The 18,568-nt window shown below is 39.6% G+C and overlaps 1 protein-coding gene across 1 annotated transcript in view; it reads left to right on the top strand.

Annotated features, from left to right (window-relative positions):
• The first annotated feature begins 804 nt into the window (after positions 1-804).
• Positions 805-18,568, top strand: part of PTPRR (protein tyrosine phosphatase receptor type R) — a 137,288-nt gene continuing 119,524 nt past the window's right edge. Inside the window, exons 1-2 of the mRNA XM_015627853.3 lie at positions 805-938; positions 14,993-15,297. Coding sequence (XP_015483339.1) covers positions 875-938; positions 14,993-15,297 — 369 coding nt within the window. The 5' untranslated portion in view covers positions 805-874. The remainder of the gene's footprint in view (positions 939-14,992; positions 15,298-18,568) is intronic.

Below are 18,568 nucleotides of genomic sequence, written 5' to 3'. Positions count from 1 at the left end.
ATCACTTGCTGGGTGACACATCTGCCACTGGCTCTCATGGTTGCTCTCCAGCTAATCTTTTGATCAATTAAACTCAACTTGAGAAAAATTACCTTGTTACAGCACTGCTTCACGTTTGGCCTCTTTGCATTGCTTTCTGATCAAATTCACTAAGCACCGCCTGAGTAGGTGTTGCATCAGCCTGGTCTGAACCACTGCCTGGAGTTCGGTGGTTATTTCTTTATTTCTGCATCAGCTGTGATTTCCATCATGCAGTTGTTGCAAATTGCTTATTTTACAACACGTGTTGCACAACACACAAGAGGAGGATTACCTGAACCTCAAGCATAAACCCACACATGGTCGAAGTCCTCCCAGACATGACCAAACTCCTGAGACTGCCTCCTCGGCGCTGCGAGATTGGGGAGATGCAATCTCCACGGTTCTGCTGCAGCAGGAGCCCCGAATGCTGCTCCAGCTAGAAGCCGAGGAGGAAATCACCCCCCGCCACCTTTTCTCGCCTCCTCCCCGAACATGCCGCTTGAACGAGAGAGCTCTCTTTTTGCCTCTCCTATTGGACCTTGCGGCTCCCCGCGGCTGTTGCGCGACCCCATCACCCGGTGTCAGACGCCGCCGCATGCCCATCCCACCGCATCCCGCCCACCCATCCTGCCGTCCATGCTCGCCCCTCGCCTCACCCCGCGCCAGGAGGAGAGGCAGGTGAGGGCGGCCGCCCGCCCGCCCGCGCGGCGTTGCGCATGCGCAGCGCGCTCCCAGGCATGCTCACTGCCGGGGGCGGGGGGAGCGGGACGCGGTGTGGCGGCGCTGCCCGGCTGCCCTCGGCTCCCCTCGGCTCCCCGCGGCTCCCCGCGCTCGCCTGCTCTCGGCTCGCACCATGCGGCGGCGGGCGGCCGCCTGCCTCCGGGCGCTCTGCCTCCTGCTCCACCTCCGCGCCGCAGGTGAGCGGGGGCGGCCGCGGCCGGACGGCGGGGCGGGCGGGACGGCGGTGGGGACCCGCTTGCGCCCGGCGGCGCACCTGTTGTGGCGGGAGGCGGTGGCTGCCCGGGTTCGGCGGCGGCTGCCCGGGTTCGGCGGCGGCTGCCCGGGTCCGGCCGTGGCTCCCCGGGTCCGGACCCCGCCTGCCCCGGAGGCGGCGGGAGCGCCCGTCAGCACCGCGGACAGCGGCGGCCCCGGGCGGGCGAGCCCCGCGCTGCGCGCCCCACGGAGCGGCCGTGCTTCGGACCCGGATCGTGAGGACCTGGCCGGGGGCTACGACAGCGAGGGGAAATCGGGACTCCCTATATGCCTTCTTATCTTATTTATTTATTTATTTTTAGATACTGGTGAGGAGGCGTCGCCACTTGTATGTGCTCGTGGCAGCGGTGTTTTTTAGAAAGGGAAATTTCAGCTGCGACAGCAGCAGGCATTTCGGCTGTTAGCGGTGCTAATAAATCCTCTCTCTGCTTTGCTGGCAAAACGTGTGCCTCATTCAGAAATGCAGTGAGCGATGAGCGCCCTAGTACGTACATGAAGTTCCATTGCCAGTTTCGTTCCAGTAGTCAGAGCTTATATTTCTGGCATAAATCTGAGGTTTCCTTTAAGCCGTGAAAAACTGCTCATCGTTCAGAGCCTCCGTTTATCCTGTGCAGACTTTAGCAAATATTATCTGAGGAAGGAAATAAAATCTGGGGTAACTGTATAATTGAATTAAGTTCTCCATTAGTAAAGTTGAAGAGTTTCTTTGTTTTGTCATTTATGGCAAGCTTAGCCACTTCTGACATAGTAAACGGCTTGCAAGTTCCATGAAGTTTTATTAGGAACTACAATTAAATGCACAGGTACTGATTCTTTTGATCATGGGAATGTTGTTTTTAGGAGAGATTTTTAAAATGTAACAAATTTGTGTTGTCTTACTGCAGAATCATTAAAAGCAACAATTGAACTTCATGTCTCTTAATATGGAAGAATTGTATGAACATCCTAAATAAGATCCATTATGAAAATAATGGCTTTTTTTCTTTTTCAACAGTTGATAGGAGAAATAACTTTGTCTCAGTTATTGGTATTTTATTGCCCTGTAATACTAGCCTGCACTTCATAAAATTTATGGAGCCTCTTTCCTGTAAATCCATAGTTAGGATGCTCATGCTGTTTTGCCTTACATTCATATGTGCAAGAGATTATTGACTGAAAGATGGGAGCATTTCGTGATCTGTTTTAATAAAGGCCTTAAGCTGCTTTTAAATTGTTCTTTTACAACATGTATTAAATTGACCATCTGTACAAAATTAGAGTACAGCCTCTATTTGACATAACATGGCATCTAATTTCAGTATATCCTCTATTAACAGTGGAATTTACATTAGTTTTGTTGTGCTTCATAATTCTATCCTGCTAATGGAAACTGAGTATATATTCTTCCAGTAAGCTGTTCACTTTCCTTACTAAGTTCTACTTGTTTCATTAAGTTACTGGGAATGTTTGCAAAGAGATCTTGGTCTTCATTATATAAATGTCTCCAATCATCAGAAAAAGAGAGGAAAATAGATGTTTATATGGTGCTACTTTTTTGCCTGAGTAACCATGGAAAATAATTGTTTCAGAGAAGATGAGGGGGATGATGTACAGGAGCTGAATTCAACCTTTGCATGGCTGAGAACGGTTTGCACTGAGCGCAAGAGCTGTGCTTCCTCTGAGGCAGGGCTGCATACAACTTGCTCTTGTTGGAAGTCATTGAAGATGTCACAACAATGAAATAACAAAGGAAGCTTAACATGCTATGATATCTCTGTTTCATCTGATACAAGTAGAAAATTTGGTCTTCCACAGTCTACTACTATGGACATCTTTTATGTATAGCCTAGACTCTTGAATTATTTACAGTGATTTTGAAGCTTTGGTTCATGTGAAATCACAAGATGCATTCTACTTGCTAGGTCACAAATTATATCCCAAATGTCAATTTTTGTGTAATGTGTTGGGAACTGCTAAGCTTTTTGTTCTGAGGCTGAATTTCTATGAGACATGTTTCTAGAGAATGCTGAAGACACTGTCAGTAGATATTAGGAAAATCTCCCTTGATATCAGTTGATGGTAATAGATTTTAGAAAAAAACATAAGTCTACATTTACTTCACCTAATGCTGCAGCAAAGAGAGTTAATGTGTTTAAGTAGTACTCATATAGCAAATCTAGTTTCCTATGGATCTACAATTCTACTACCGTTGTAGTAAAATTTTGTACAAAAAGGGAAATGTTCTTGTCAAAACTGTGGTCAGCGATTTTCATGTGATCCATAAGGTACCATTTTACTGAGTTTACTTAGATACCGATTCCAATGTAGCATGACAGTCATGTTATCAGAAAATGAAATATGATTATGCTGTTGGTATATGCATATATTACTACCTAAAATAAGACACTTGTGTGTGCATCTCTGAAAACAGAATTAGGCCCTTCTGCTGAGTGCAGCAGGTGAAGTAATCAACCTATATACAGCTTGCTGTTGCAGGAAGACCTAAATTTATAGAGTGATTACAGGTCAGCATGAACCTTCCACTTACATTATGCATTGCATGAGAGAGTGCACGACAGCGCAGGTTATGCTCTCTTTTACTATGTATGATCTAATACACATGTTCTTGCAATAAAATCCTAGTGTTCTGCAAGGTGACTAGGAAACATTGTCTATTTGTAAAAGAATAGCAGGTAGTAGGAAAACACAAAACAATGCATTAGACTGACTTGTAATTAGAGAGCCACTTGAGTCATGCACATTACTCAATTGATTACCTCTTTCACCTCATTTTCTTTTTTTGGCAAATTTTGTTAATAAAATTAAAATAATTTTTAATAACATTAATTAAAATTAAAAATTAAAATTAATTAGGTATCCATTTACTGGCAATTTATGGGGGAAAAAAAATCTGTGATTCTGTGAAATAGACTAGGAAAACCAACCTGACTAGAAAAAACTTACACAATTAACAATCACGGTTTCAATGCATCACCTGCCTTGCATAAAGAAACCTCTCTTTAAGAAAGCATTTTTGAGAATTTGCTTTTAGGATAAACAAATCCCGGTCTTGCAAAAGCAAAAAGTTAGCAACTGATTATTTGGTCAATTCATCTAAGTCATGTTTTCATGAGAAAGGCCCTACATTAGCTTGCTAAGAGCTTTTATTACCTCATTTTATTATTCTCTCCATCATTGAACACATGCCCTGCCAGCCCTAAGTCAATATGAACCACTACTTTCCTGCTAGCCTTTCAGAGAGGAAGTGTTTAGATCCTTGCCTCGACCACTTGATGGATCCATTCTTCCTGCCCCTCAGTGGAATCACATACACTTCAGAGTAGGAAATAGTGGCATTTTATCTTTTTTTGGGCAAACCTGTAGTAACAGGAGGATTGTTTATATCAAAACTGAAGTTTCTTTGACCACAAACTAACACTCCTTTGGGTAGAATTTGCTAGGTAGAAATGTATGTTATGAATATGCTAGACTGGTTCTCACACAGCTCACAGGGTGTCCTTACTAAGTTCTGCTGTGCTCAGCTTTCCTGGTCAAACATGCACTGTGTGATATTTTCATGGCTGGAAATTAATCGAGTGCACTGCAGTTTCTACTTAGATGTTGGGCAGGCCTATTTTCTATAAAATGTACAAGCTCTGTCACAGAAGTAAGGGAATCTGGAGACTGTACCTCTAGGGTCGATGTGAGATCTGCACAAAATGCATTTGCTATCAGATCCATTTCAGTAACTTCATACTAATGAATGAATAATTCTAGGTTCTAAATACATTTAGAGTGAAAGTGAAGGAGCTATTGATTTAAAAAATGAATAAGGCTTCTCCTTCATTACACTAACATAATCTAAATGAAGCTGCTTCTTATAATTGCCTTCCTTAAAAACACATTGCTGGCCATGAGTGGGTGTTTTTACTAGAAGAGACTTTTCTGTCTTTTATTAGTAGGACTCATGGATAATCAGAGGGTAGTCATCTGTCTCTTCAAAGGTTCTGTTGGGGGAAAAACAGTTTTATAATTCAGTCTCTGACTTTATATTTTTGAGGAAGTATTAAGTTGAAAAAGAGACTCACCATATTTTTAAATGTGGAAATTCTTGCTATTCATAATTTTAAAAGACATCATCTTCCATAAGAGTTTTATGTTCAGTACATCCATTAGGAGATTATTGAGGTTTGTGGTCTTGGAATCTCTGGCTAATTCAATTTGTTGTATTATAAAGAAGAGTGAAACATCTTAGACAGTGAAGGCTGGTTGCAGCTTCTCTGGAGAGCAAAGTAGGAGAGCTGCTGAAAGTCCATGAATTGGGCTCTTGGGGACTATGTCTCTCTAGAAGGAGGCTAATGACATAGCTGTGTTGCTCTATTTGGTGGTGGTACACCCTGCACAGGGGTGCTACAAGGATTACTGTGGGGAATGAGATGGAAGCTCAGGACTCCTACTCCATAAAGCACAGTCATTATGCTGTAGGATTTTCAGCTTGGCTTCGGAATAAATGCTTGGGGAAGTTAATAAGATCTGCTCAGAAATCCTCAGTGGGATTTTGTAAGATCAATACTGCTATAAAAGAAAGCCAAAACTTTAAGACTGGAGTTGACTTTCCTTCATACCAGCTATAGATTTTCATGGAGATACAATATATTTCCTTTAAATACTATGTATTTACATCCATTTTATGCAGAGCAGAATTTATCTGCATCTTCATTGGAAAAATGACAGTAGTCAGAAAATTAGAGAAATTAATGTACCAGCTTCTCACACCTTCTGGGGAAAAAAAAAAAAAAAAAGTTACATGACTCTATATGATACATTAGTGCCAAGGCATAAATATGGCAGGATACTTAAGTGCCTTTGGGACCACTAGCTCATCTCTTAATTCACGTGAGTAGACCTAGTGAAATCAATGGTCTGTGGTTTCTAGTTTCAGTATTGACATATCAGGCCCATGAAATCAGATTCAAATATCTTTTTGAAAAAGATACCACTCGTATGCTTAATCCAAATTCACTGTAGCTGTGGATATTTTTGGCCAGGGCATTTTTTTTTCATGCAGAAAAGAACAAATTTAGCAGAAATGAATTTGCAGTTGTTTCTATTTTCAGCAGATTGCTTATTAGAAAGGGAGAAAAATCCTTGCAATCATCTCTCTCTCTCTCTCCCCCTCCCTCTCTTGTGTGTACTCCCACCCTCCCTCGGTGGTGCTATTCCACCCTCACCACACATGCATGTGTGTGTGCACTTCCTTGCTCTCACAGATACAAACACATGCATAAAGAATCATTTATTTAACTGCTCACAGATATACATACATTTTGTACTACTTGATTTTGTCTGAAATTTTTGGTCAAAAGTTCTGAACTTTGTGTTTGGGGGCAAATCAAAATATTTTTCAGAATTTTTGCAATTTTCTTATCCTGTTCTTGCTTAGCTCAGGTGTAGTTTATTTGCTTTGAATTTTGATGTATCATGGGTACTGTTCCTCTGCTGGAAAAGGCCTGGCCTTTGGTTACTGGACCTAGGTAGGAAAGCACAGAGCTCTTCCTATGAAGGAATGTGATCTAGTAGTTATGTAATGGGATGTTGCCATGGTTAGTAGCAAAGCTGTAATTTTTGTCCTGATTTTGCAAGGCCTCATGGTTGGGATTTGACATATTTAATATTAAATCTGACTTTAGCTCATACCCTTGCTGGTGATTTTTTGACCGATGTCAAGCACACTTGTTCGGGACATTTGCTCTGTCCAAACTTTTCTTTACCTGCCTGTTTTGCTTGGGTTAGCTCTGACAGCAGTTTTTCTACTTAAGCAAGCATATATATCTGTTTTAATCTATTTTTTTTTGTTTGTGTGTGGTACAACTATCGTCTAGACAGGAGCAGTAACAAAGGCTTGGTAGAACAGCAGAGGCTTGAAGAGTGAAGGCACAGGATGTTTCATTAAAGGAGGGTCGGTGTGGGATGATTAAGAGATGGAGTGCAATCTTGGCACTGAAGACTCCATGCTATAAAAAGCTCAGTAAAAGGTGAAAAATGCAGACCTGGAGCTTGAGAAAACTGGTTTTAGGCATTAATGAAGAGAACAAAGAGGTAGTATCTAACATACATAAGTGGCACAGTTTATAGTAAATTCAAATATAACCTGGAGCTGTAGACCAATTGAAGAAACAGTAAGTATAAATGCATGTTAGGAAACACAGGTATATGCAGCTTCCTAAGAGAAGGGAGGAAGAGAGGAGGAAGAAAAATCCATCATCATAAATCCCTCCTGATGAAGGACTCCAGGTGCTGACAACTCCTCATAACAATGCTCATCACTATCACCAGTGGGAAACAGTTGACCTGAGGACCCAGGGAAGCGTGGAGTTAGAGTAACACCAGGGCAGGGGATAGACAATTGTACTATTCCTGTAATTGTGACTTTTTCTGTATTCCTTGTTTTTCTATAGAAGTTAGATCTAGACTAATAATGCTTATTGAATTAGCTTGTTAGGGTTTTCACTATGCTGACAGTGAACTCTTGGCTTCACTTACACGTATAAGGTGTGCTTCATCTTCGTTTATAAACAAGACTTTGAAGTTAACAGAGGAATTCATCTACCTGAAGGAGTATAGCTCTGAGAAGCTATACTGCAGCATGATCATTAGGTCTAGCAGCCTACTTTGAGTAAAGAATATCTTCATTTGTATTGCTCTAATAGGTTTTGGCTAAAGAGAAAGCAGTGTTGTGAAGGCTTATGTTTTGGCATTAGTCTCTGAATGATGGGAACAGTCACAGCCTGTAAGTCCTTCTGTTGTTTATGTGAAGTAGTTTCCTAGGTGAATTCCTTTGTCAATTCAAAACTTTATGTATTCCCAAAGCAACAAGTGGATTTGTATTTTTTTCCTTTCAGGTTTCCCTGATGCATCTCACAGAAACACTTTTGAAAGTATGTTCTGTTGTCCAGCTAATGTTCAAATCATATTTTAGCCAATGTTTTAACTGTATTTTATTGGCAATAATTTTTGGTGCACCATGCTAAAGTTCAACAGCAGTTTATGTTTGACTAAAAGTGCATAACTTTATGCAAATGAGATTCAGATTTGATTGATGTACTACTTAGCTGACAGTAAGATATATTGTTAGTTAGATGGTACAGATGCAAAGCATATTGCCTTCAGACAGCTTTTGTTTTAATTTTTGCTTTCAACATCATTTCAAACCTCTATATTTTTCACCAGATATGTTGAGTCCTTTTAATATGGTTTTTTGGCTTGTTTGGGTTTTTTCTTAGATTTTTTCCCCCCTCTTTTTCCCTTGGAAATGTAGATGAAATAGAGATAAAACAATAGATTTTGTGTCTTTTGAAGGCAAAGTCAAATGTCCTGTTGCTTGCACCAGAAGAGACAACTTTCACAGCCAAGAACAGACAGAAGTCTTCTAAACCTACAGCAGTGTTTATGCTATGTCAGTTAGCATTTCCCTTAGTATCATTGCTGTTGTGACTCCTGAGAGTTAGAACCATGTTGATAAATGGCTAGAAGGATAATAAGCATTTTGGCATTTAAGCATTTTCTTTTCTCCTTTCTGTGGACCAACACCTCCTTGGCCCTTGTACAGACAAGAGAGAACTGCAAACTCTGCTCTGAAAGGGAGTCTGTTTCTATCTCAATGTTCCAAAAAGAGGCAGGGAATGAATCTCCCAGCTGTGGGAACTGTGGTGGTGTTGGAGAGGATTGATCATTGGTCTGCACAAGTACATTGACCTGCATCTCACAGTGACTAGGGTAGCTGCTCAAGAGGTAATAAACCATAGTGCAAGAGGTGATGAAGCCAAGCCTGTCCATTCTGGGGCTGATTTACAGGTTTGAAGGAAGTTTGTGTGGGACAAAAAGCTTCTTTCAGAGTGGTGAGCCAAACAGAAAGAGAAAAGGTATGGGGAGCTCAGGGAACAAAATTTAATTACCAAAATTTGGTAAGTATTTTTGTTATTGAAAATGAGAAATTTGGCAACGGCATTAAGTGGGTAACTCAAATTACATTTAAATTAAATTTATCTTTGAAAGCAATCCGTCAAGTTTCAGCATGTTGTTCCCTTATGAAATGAGTCTACATTTTATGCTTTTTTCCCCTTTAATTTCCAGCTTTTAGCATAAAAACCTCAAGCTGTGTTATATACCAAGTTATTTTTAACTATAAAAAGACTTCAGTTTTATTATAGTGCTAGAGTATTAAGTGTGAGTATTAAGTAGTATTGTGTGTTTAAAATATATGCACAAGGTGTCTATATTTGTCTATTTTACTTACAAGTCAGATACAGCACAGCACTTTTGCCAGTGGATTTGGGGTGGCTGCACTGCTTATAAGTAGCAAATATACAGTATATATCTCATTATAGAAAAATGTGACTGTTCATGAGCATAATTTATTACCAAATTTGTTCAGATTAAGATAAATAACAGGGCTTAAGAAATTACCTCAAGTTGTTTTTCCAGACACACATCACTACTTTAGACACCATTATCGTGGTCCTATCAGGTTTATGTTATGTCCCACTGGGACTTATCCTTTTCCAGTCAAATAAATTTCTGGTTTCTGGCTGTAGAGGATGTTAAATGGGAGGTACCCAGCTTGAGTGGCTTTTGTTTTGTTGTATCACGATAAAATTACTTAAAGGAACCAGAGGGCTGACACTCTGCTATGGGAAACCTGGTGTCAGGCTGGCAAGAAAAACTTGGCTGACTGCAAGTGGGGTGAGTAGGGACTCATGCCATCGTTTCTTTGACAAGGATGCGAGATAAAATATCTGTAAAGCTCTGGTATTTTTATCTTTTAAGAAGATAAAAACCATGCTGCTGTGTTACTGGCTGATTAGTGGATCTTGACTATCTTGAAGTATTTTTAGTGAAAGTGAAGGTATTTGGGAATTGGGAGTCTAACAATTTTCTGGCAGGTTGCTTTGAGATAAAATGTTAATTGAAACTATTCAGATAGTCAAGAATGTCTAAAGAAATCTCAGCCTTTCCTCTATCAAGTAGAGGCCAACTGGAACAGTCAAAAGTGCCCACAACATCCAGCACATCAGATTTACTATTTATTATAGGCTTTCCTTTCTGCATATATAATGCAACTTTGTAGTGTGAGGCAGGCTCAGATGCATGTGCTATCTAGCATTCTTGTGATATATCCATCTGTTTTCATGAGGAAATTTTGTGCTTCCCATATACTGGGATGATGTGTATACTTGATATGGAATTCTACTGTCCCATTCTCCATCCATCTTCTGTAGATTAGAATATTTTTTCTCTTTTTAGTTTATGACAGAAATAGTTTTATCTTGTATGTTTATGCAGACAACTGAGAAGATCAAATGAAAACATATTTTGAACTGTTAAGCAGAACAGTTAGATTCTACAGAACAGGGAATTTCATAGGGATTTGTCCAATTTTCCCTTCAGGAGGATGGCAAATGGTGTAAATGACAGAAATACGGAAACTAGTACAAGTAGTGAAGATGTTCAGATTTAGAGAGTATGCGTTCTATGTCACCCTGGAGCTTCTTGTTGCACTTTAATAGATGTAGTGTTATACTTGGTAGAGGTTCTAGAAGCACAGCTCCAGGGATTGGAAATGCAACTAAATCTGAGGATATCTGGAAGGAGAATACTGTTGTACAGGAGCAGCTAAATTAAAGAAGGAGATTGCAGTGGAGGAACATGGAAGCAAGATCAATACAGGCTTTCTCTTAAAAAAAAAAATATCTAAGGAAAGCAGCAGCATTGAGGAGCTGGAAGAAAGGAAAAGTTGACCTATAGGCAAAGAACAGAGGAGGAAATAGCAATATTCATCAGGAGCTGAAATCTAGTAAAGAGTGGTGACCAGTCACTACATCATACAGACAGAAGAACTGGAGGGTGGAATGAACAGTTCACATCAGTACAGAGTCACAGTGCAGCTTCTGTTGCTAAAGAGGGTTGGAATGGTTATTACATGACATGATTTGAATGAAGAAAGGACTGGCTATTTTCTAGGGGCAAAAGTACATACAACCCTGCTGTAAAGAGAAGTTCTGATGTGGATTTGAAATTAACCATTGATCTTTGTTCACTTTGGTACAAATAAAATTTCCATTGACATGAAGATAGCTACATTGAGCTGAGTAATAGATGAAGACTCAGCATTTTTTTGGATAGAAGAAACAGCATGGAATCACAATCTAACACCTAGTCTGTTCACAGTGGTGAGGCAGAATAAATTATAATTCTTTGTAAATACACTTGAGAGGAGACAATTTTAGGAGAAGGAATAAAATTATTATAGTTAATGGATAATAGCAGCACTGGGTGAATTTCAAGTGAGTCATAAATAACTCTACATCCTGAGGTAGAGTTCAAACAGGGTAGTGTGAAGATACTGTCAGAACATAATTTTGGATAAAGCTTGCTACGGTTATGGAAGAGAAACCTCTAGGAATTATATTTTTTGAGCCTTTTCCTAAACCATATTTACTGAATTTTTGTGTATGTTGGGATATCTGAAGCTTAAAAGGTACCAAAATCAGTTCTTCATAGCTTCTGACAGTTTCCCTGGTGGCTAGAGAGAAGCATATTATTTTTTTGTAGATGTAGATTTTGATACAGGAATCCCAGCCTTCTCTCCCTTTAGGGTTGGAGAGTGGAAATATTTAAAGGTGTTATGTAGCAGAAGTGCTGGTATTTCTAACTACTTAATTCTCCAATGTCTGGTTGGTGCCTAATTGCTTGTGTTTGGAGCTGAAGTGTACAGGGTCAAGGAGGAATATATTACTACTTCATCAGATTGAGAGGAAGTTTAGGTTCCCCTGTAGTACCAAGGGGGGCCCATTTGTGAGGGTCACCTGAGGCATCCATGGCAGTCTGGGAGCCCAAGACTGGTAGTGGTTAGGGCCTTCTACACAGTCTTCTAAGTTTAGTGAAGTTTTTCACATGGGGCACTGTGGATGCTTGTAACCTACTTAAGATACTGGATCTGTGTGGACTTCTCAGTTAACCAAATTCAGTGTAGTAATTTTCTTGGAACATAATTGAACATCTGACTGCTTAGCTGATGAAAAGGGTTTTGTGTGAGTATAATGTTATGTAATTAGACTTTTAATTTCTCATTACTACAGGTTAAACAATATATTTTGTTGTCCATCTTGAAAATTTGCTACAATGGACCTTGTATGGCTGCAGGGACTGGTGCTACTGATGTGATATTTAGCATTCTAGTGAAAGAAAGTCTGGGATTTAGAAGCAAATGGTGACTCAGCTGTTAAAAAGTATTGAGATTCAAGGACAAGTGAGCTTTTTGGGTAGTTCCTTTAATGATTTTTTTTATCAAAAATATTCAGGGAAGAATTTGGGCTGGTAGTTAATTGTAATTTTTTCTTCATTCAGTGAAAATAATAAGGGCGAAAGTTGGAATATTGAAGTGGGTAAAAAATGCAGTGCAAAGAGTTCAAGGAGAATCATCGTTGGTTTGATTCCCTCAGAAACAAAGGAATAGGAATGAAGGAAGCAAAGAAGACACAACAAATGTGTTGGTGGTTACATTTCTTTTTTTAATCTCTGATCAGTTTTGAAATACTGATTTTCTGTGAAGGAGACATGAAATTAAATCCAGCAAAGAGATGACTGTGAGGAGTAGGTGACGATGAGAAGTGCTGATGTTTCCTTATTTTTATTTTGCCACTGACACAACTCTCTAAATTGCTAGTTAAGACCAGCCCTCAGGATTTTATCGATGAAGCCAACACCCACAAAGCTTAATGAGAACGCAGCAAGTTTAACAAGTTTTGAAATTCAGCTGTCTTTAAGACTATACTCTGCAGTTTCTCTTTTTTTTTTCTTTCCTATCCTGCTTTCAGATGTCTTCCCAATCAAAACCTGACAAGACCTAAAAACATGTGGTCATCTAGGAGGTTGTGTTTGTTCCAGCCATTTAAAGGAGTAGTCGTAGATTTAGCATTTTATTTTATAATAGAGGGTCTGTGTTCTGTCTTTTTACTATTGATTTCCTGTTCATGTATGTTATAAATTGCTTCACTGCCTACTGACAGGGACCCACTTACTCCAGAGAATGCATTTCTCAATGATGCAAAGCAATACTATAACAGAGATAAGGTATTGTCCTTGATTTCCCTAACTGAAATTTCATGAGGAAATTAGGTCAACAGAATGTAATTACCTACAGTGAAACCTCCTAAGGGCACTAAGTAGAGCTGTGCAAATGACTGATTATTTTGATTTGCTTACAGAAGCAAGAAAAAATCAGAGTAAAAATTTGTTTTGAATAGAACAAAATGATTTCTTGTTCAACCTGAATTGAAATGTTGTTGGTGCTAAGCTGCTCTTTGTAGTTCATTATAAGAATTAAAATAACATTGATTTTATATTTTTTAACTAAAAATCAGCTCTCAAATTGAACATTCCCATTAACTCCAGCAACATGTGAAGAGGGAATTCCAGGCTGATCAGTGACCTCTATGGGTTCACTTTTCTCAGGGCACAAAATCCTTTTTCTGCCACACTTTGTTTCTTAGAGTATTTTTCTGGAGGTGACCAATGCAGCTTCAGTTATTTTTTATCTGTGAGGGTGCTGATCCTTGCCTAATTTTTTTTCTGGTCAGATAAACTGCCTTCCAGACTGGGAGCTGAACTGTAGCTATTCTGTTCAGCATAAGGGCACTGAAGAGTCACTATTTTTCATCCATGAGAAAAAAAAAAAGGAAAACAAAATCAAAAACCACATAAAAATTTAGTCATAGTTCTTCTTATAAAGGCATTGTCTAGGAAGTATTTTGTCTTTCAAAAGAGAACTTATTTTTCACTAATACATAATTAAACCCATGTAATTACAGAATCACAGAATGGGTATGGTTGGAAGGGGCCAGTGGGATCATATGGTCCAATTTTCCTGCTCAGGCAGGATCATCTGAGAGCACTTTGTGCAGGATTTTGTCCAGACCATTCTTGAGTATCTCCAGTGAGGGAGACTCCACAGCCTCTCTGGGCAATCTGTTCCAGGGCTCAGTCACTCACACAGTAAAGAAGTTCTTCCTCATATTCAGGTGGAACTTCCTGTGCATCAATTTCTGCCCCTTGTCTCTTGTCCTGTTACTGGGGACCATTGAGAGCAGCCTGGAAACGTCCTCTGACACCCTGAGTTCAGATACTGATAGACATTGATGAGGTCCCCTCTCAACCATCTCCTTTTGAGGCTGAGCAGGCCCAACTCTCTGTAACTCTGCATAAGTCCCCTGTCTAATTTAAGAGTACTTTGTGCCCAGTACCAAGGTATGCAAAGTATGGCCACACTCCAGTATCTCCTCTGCAGAGAGCTAGATACTCCATTGGCTGGTCAGGCAATCCTTGAGTGAAGGCTGGGTCATAACAAGTGTTCACACAAGGAGCTGTAAGGCCTCCTGATACAAGCAGCTGAACAAGGAATGCAGAATTAGGATTGTGGACAAGTCTGAATTTTCTCACATGTTTAAATCTGATTTTTTGATCAGGTTCTTGACCTTTTCTCCTCAAGTGCCCATTTGTAACAGATAATCACTGCTTTCTCATCTTTGATATTACTGGGTGACAAAACACATCACAAAGTTGACTGCATATGTTTTCTGATTGAAGTTAATATCAATACAGAAGTTGAACTTGGCTCAGCATGTGTTCTGCTTTCACACATAATTTTTTAAGTGTAGCCATGGCTGGAAATATAAATAACATTTTTAAAAGCCATGTGAAAATGAGCTCAAGAATGTAGTATGATTCACATGCTTAGTAGACTCTGTAGTGCTGTCAATCTATTGCTATGATTGATTGCTATGATTTTCTATGGAAAACACATTGTAAGATTTTAAGTGAATTCTTGTATTCCAAATATATTTTCCAAATTTATCAGAACACAAAGATCTCATTGAATTTCCAGTGCCATCTACAGAATAGCCAAGAGAGACATTCTAAACTTACTCTTCTCTTTCTACAGGCTGCTTTTCTGGAGACAGTGATCACTTTTTGGCAATTCATCAGCGAAAGAGTGGAAAACCTGTGTTTATTTATCACCATGTGGAGAGTGTGGAGAAAAGTCTGGATACAGACAGCTATAAGGATTCCAAACAAAATTTCCATTCTTCTTCCCACACCAAAATGAGCAAGTTGCACCCTGCAATAATTCTTAAATCAGCTTTCCCCAGGTCTGTTTATGACCCATCCCTCAATCTCTTAGCAATGACTGGTCAAGATCTGGAAGTAGAGAATCTTCCCATTCCTACAAGAAATGTGATTATTGTGGTAAGTGACTTTTTCTGGGTTCTGGAGGGGTTTTTTTGTGAATAAATATGCCTACAGATAAATATAGATAGATTGTAATTTTGGGTAGCCTGACTGATCATCTGAATCTAAATAATGACTACTTGTTTTGAATTTCTTCACTTTGGTGGAATTTGCAGTCATATAATCACCCTGACTAACAAATGAACTGGTGAACCAGTGCAGAATATAGCCTCTCTGTAGGTAAAGACCTTACCTTTGCCTCAAATGCTGTTGATCCTCTTGTCTTGACTGATGTTTGCACAGTTTTTACTGGATGAGCTTTAAACTTATTCTGCATGAGTCACAAGAAAATATACTTCAGGGAACTATACTACAGAGCCAGTGAGATTTTAAGAGGGTGGCATATAGGTTTCAATCACTTCTGTTCCTCTGGTAAATCCACCATTATGTTTACTTCTGATTAAAAAAAGATGTGTTTCTTGCAAAGAATAAGAACTTTGTTGGTGTAAGCTATATGCTCTTCTTCTGGGACATATGGACTGGGGACCCTCCACTTTCAGTGAAGTCTGTGTGTAACCTTTTCTATTCTGAATATTGGTGATGGCAGTGCTCCCTCCTGCAGTGAAGGGCATGTCAATTTAACCATGTACTAATGCTGCCCTGCTGCATCCTCACCCTTTGTGCCAGTGGAGCAGCCTACTGTCAGGAGAGCTGTCCTTGGTGGGGTGCATGGTACAATCCGTGCACAGACACTTCTTTCCTCAGCCTTGTGTGTAGACAGCTCTCCTTGATACCTGGAGGGAAAAAGAACCACTTAAAACGGCTTCTGCACTCGTTAGAGTGAACTAATAAAGATTAAAGTGAAAGCTGTAAATTGCTTGTTTCAGAGGAAAATGAGAGATTAAGAGATAATGGCCTTTACAGACAAGGAAAAAAGAATATAGAACACTAGAGCATGTTGGCACACTAAGTGTTTCAGAATCCCATATGAGTTCCCTGTAGGGTACTCTAGAGATCTGCCCTCATGAATTCACCAAATCAAATAGAGTAGTGACAATGAAAAGAATAATCAGGGTAAAAAAATAGAAGGTAATAATTTCATTTGTCCATTATTAAAGTTTTAACAGTTAAAAAGTACTGTCAGGGAACTAGACTCAAAAAGCTGTGCTATGGACTTGTTGCATCCCATATGAACAAGACCTCATCAGAGTTTAGATAGCTAACATTGTTAGTGAACAATATTCAGCTATGTGGAAGTGTTCATATCAGAGCAAAATAAGGTACTGTCCATCTTGCTTTACTGGGGACAGGCCAACTGCAGAGTCCCAGCATTGAATGGTATTGATCAAAGGAAGGAGGTGCCAAGCAAGCTGGATATATCTATGCCTCAAAGCTAGCCTTAGCCAGCAGGGCAGACTCCATAGTGAAGGTACCTGCTCTGCTCTTTTCAGTGCAAGCATTATTTCACTTCATTCAAGGTGAAACCTTTCTATTAGTGCAAAGAACTCAGAATAGGTAGGCATGGCTCTCCTTTGTTTCCATTAAATTACGCTCTTACCTATGAACTGTTATTTTAGTAGGGTATTGCACAGTTTTGAGACACGTGGTCCTCAACTAGTAATGGAAGAATCCTGCAAAATATACTGGGGCTACCCTGATTTTAGCTGACTGGCTCTGTGGCTGCATTAAAAGCTAAATGAGGCAGATTTTCAATTGTCAGGCAAATTCACATTAAAAAAAAAGGTCCATTAAATCTATATTAAGTTCTCATTAAGTGACTTCGGTCTGAGGCTTTGCTACTGCATTTCTAGGATGGAGCTGCTGCTCTGAAGCCTTCTGTTCTGGCTGAGGACCATATGTGCTTTAAGGGGAGGTATAATAGCGTGAGCTAATCATGACATGAAAGCTGTTTATTGCTTTGGTTCTTCAGCTCTCTCTGGATGTGCTGAACAACAGTGGTTTCGGTTTGTTTCTAATGTCATCCTTTGAGGAAAAGCCTTTGGGGAAGTGTATGTTTGAAGCCAAAGTGCTGTGAGTCAGACAATGCATTGGACTAATCCCACCATCAGAAATTTTGAAGATGCCTCCTTTAAATGGGCAGCTGTCCCACAACAGGGTGGTTGCCATCATCCAAGCACAGCTCTGCTCATTCCAGGTTTCTGTATTTCAACATTCTGTTTCTCCCTCTTGAATGTCACCTGAAGTAGATTGTAGTGTTGATGTAATTACCAAGGGAATCTGGTTTGGTTTGAATTGCAGGTGTATCGCTCCCTCTTTGTTTTGAATTAGCACTCATTGCCTGTTGCTGCTTTCTGGTTTTTAATATATAGGGAAAGCATCAACGTTTGTTATTTTGCCCTGGCTGACCCTTTTTGTTCCAGCCTTTAGCGATGTTGTTGGTTGTTCAACTTGGAAGGGTAGTTGCTACTGTTAATGCTTGCTGTAATCCAGTTACATGACTGGTGTACATCGTGATTTAATATGAAAGCCAGCAACTTTTTTTCTTTTTTTTTTAATAAATCAATGCTTAGTTGGCTCTGCAGAGGAGAGGAAACTGAATTCAAGCTAATTTCAGTGACTCAAAGTCCATTTTCTTCATGATCAAGGTAGACAGGTAGGGTGAGTGGATGCCTAATGCAGAGCTATTACAAGGTTATATTTTGTGCTAAGGACTAAACCATCTGACAAGGAAAATGTTGCCAATGCACAGCAGAGTGCTATGAAGCCAAAAATTCTGCAGGTATTGTGTCAAAAAGTGATGTTTTGTGACTCTAACAGTAAAGAACAAGTTAAGAAGTAATTTTACTGAAACTGAAGATATTGCAGTCCTTGTTTGCCTAAGTGAGGAAGAGAAGGTATTTATTTTCTGGGAGGGAGTTTTATATAATTAAAGGCAATCACATTACCTGATATTAAGTTCCTGTTGTTTGTTTTCATGCTTGTATGTGTTCAGTTCACCTTGTTTTTTGAAGGAAGTGAAGACAATTTAGAGGTCTTAGAAGCATTTTGACTGTTCTATAAATGCCTTAGTGCTTACCCATATGTTCTGTTTAGCTGTCTCTCTAGATGATGTGAGACCAACTCATCTGAAAATTGCTTGGATAACATACAGAGTTACATAATTTTTTTTATAATACCCAAATTTTCCATTTTTAAGCTTTTATTTTGTATCTCAGAAACCATATGCTCATTGAAGGTAGTAGAGAATTAGTGCAATGAACAAGTTCTCAAAATGTTTATTTGTGTTTATTCCAAGTCTTTCCAATACTGAATGTGAGAACCGCCAAGG

This window comes from Parus major, chromosome 1A (genome assembly GCF_001522545.3).
Source record: "Parus major isolate Abel chromosome 1A, Parus_major1.1, whole genome shotgun sequence".
Lineage (NCBI taxonomy): Eukaryota > Metazoa > Chordata > Aves > Passeriformes > Paridae > Parus > Parus major.
This window is presented reverse-complemented; position numbering and strand designations above follow the sequence as displayed.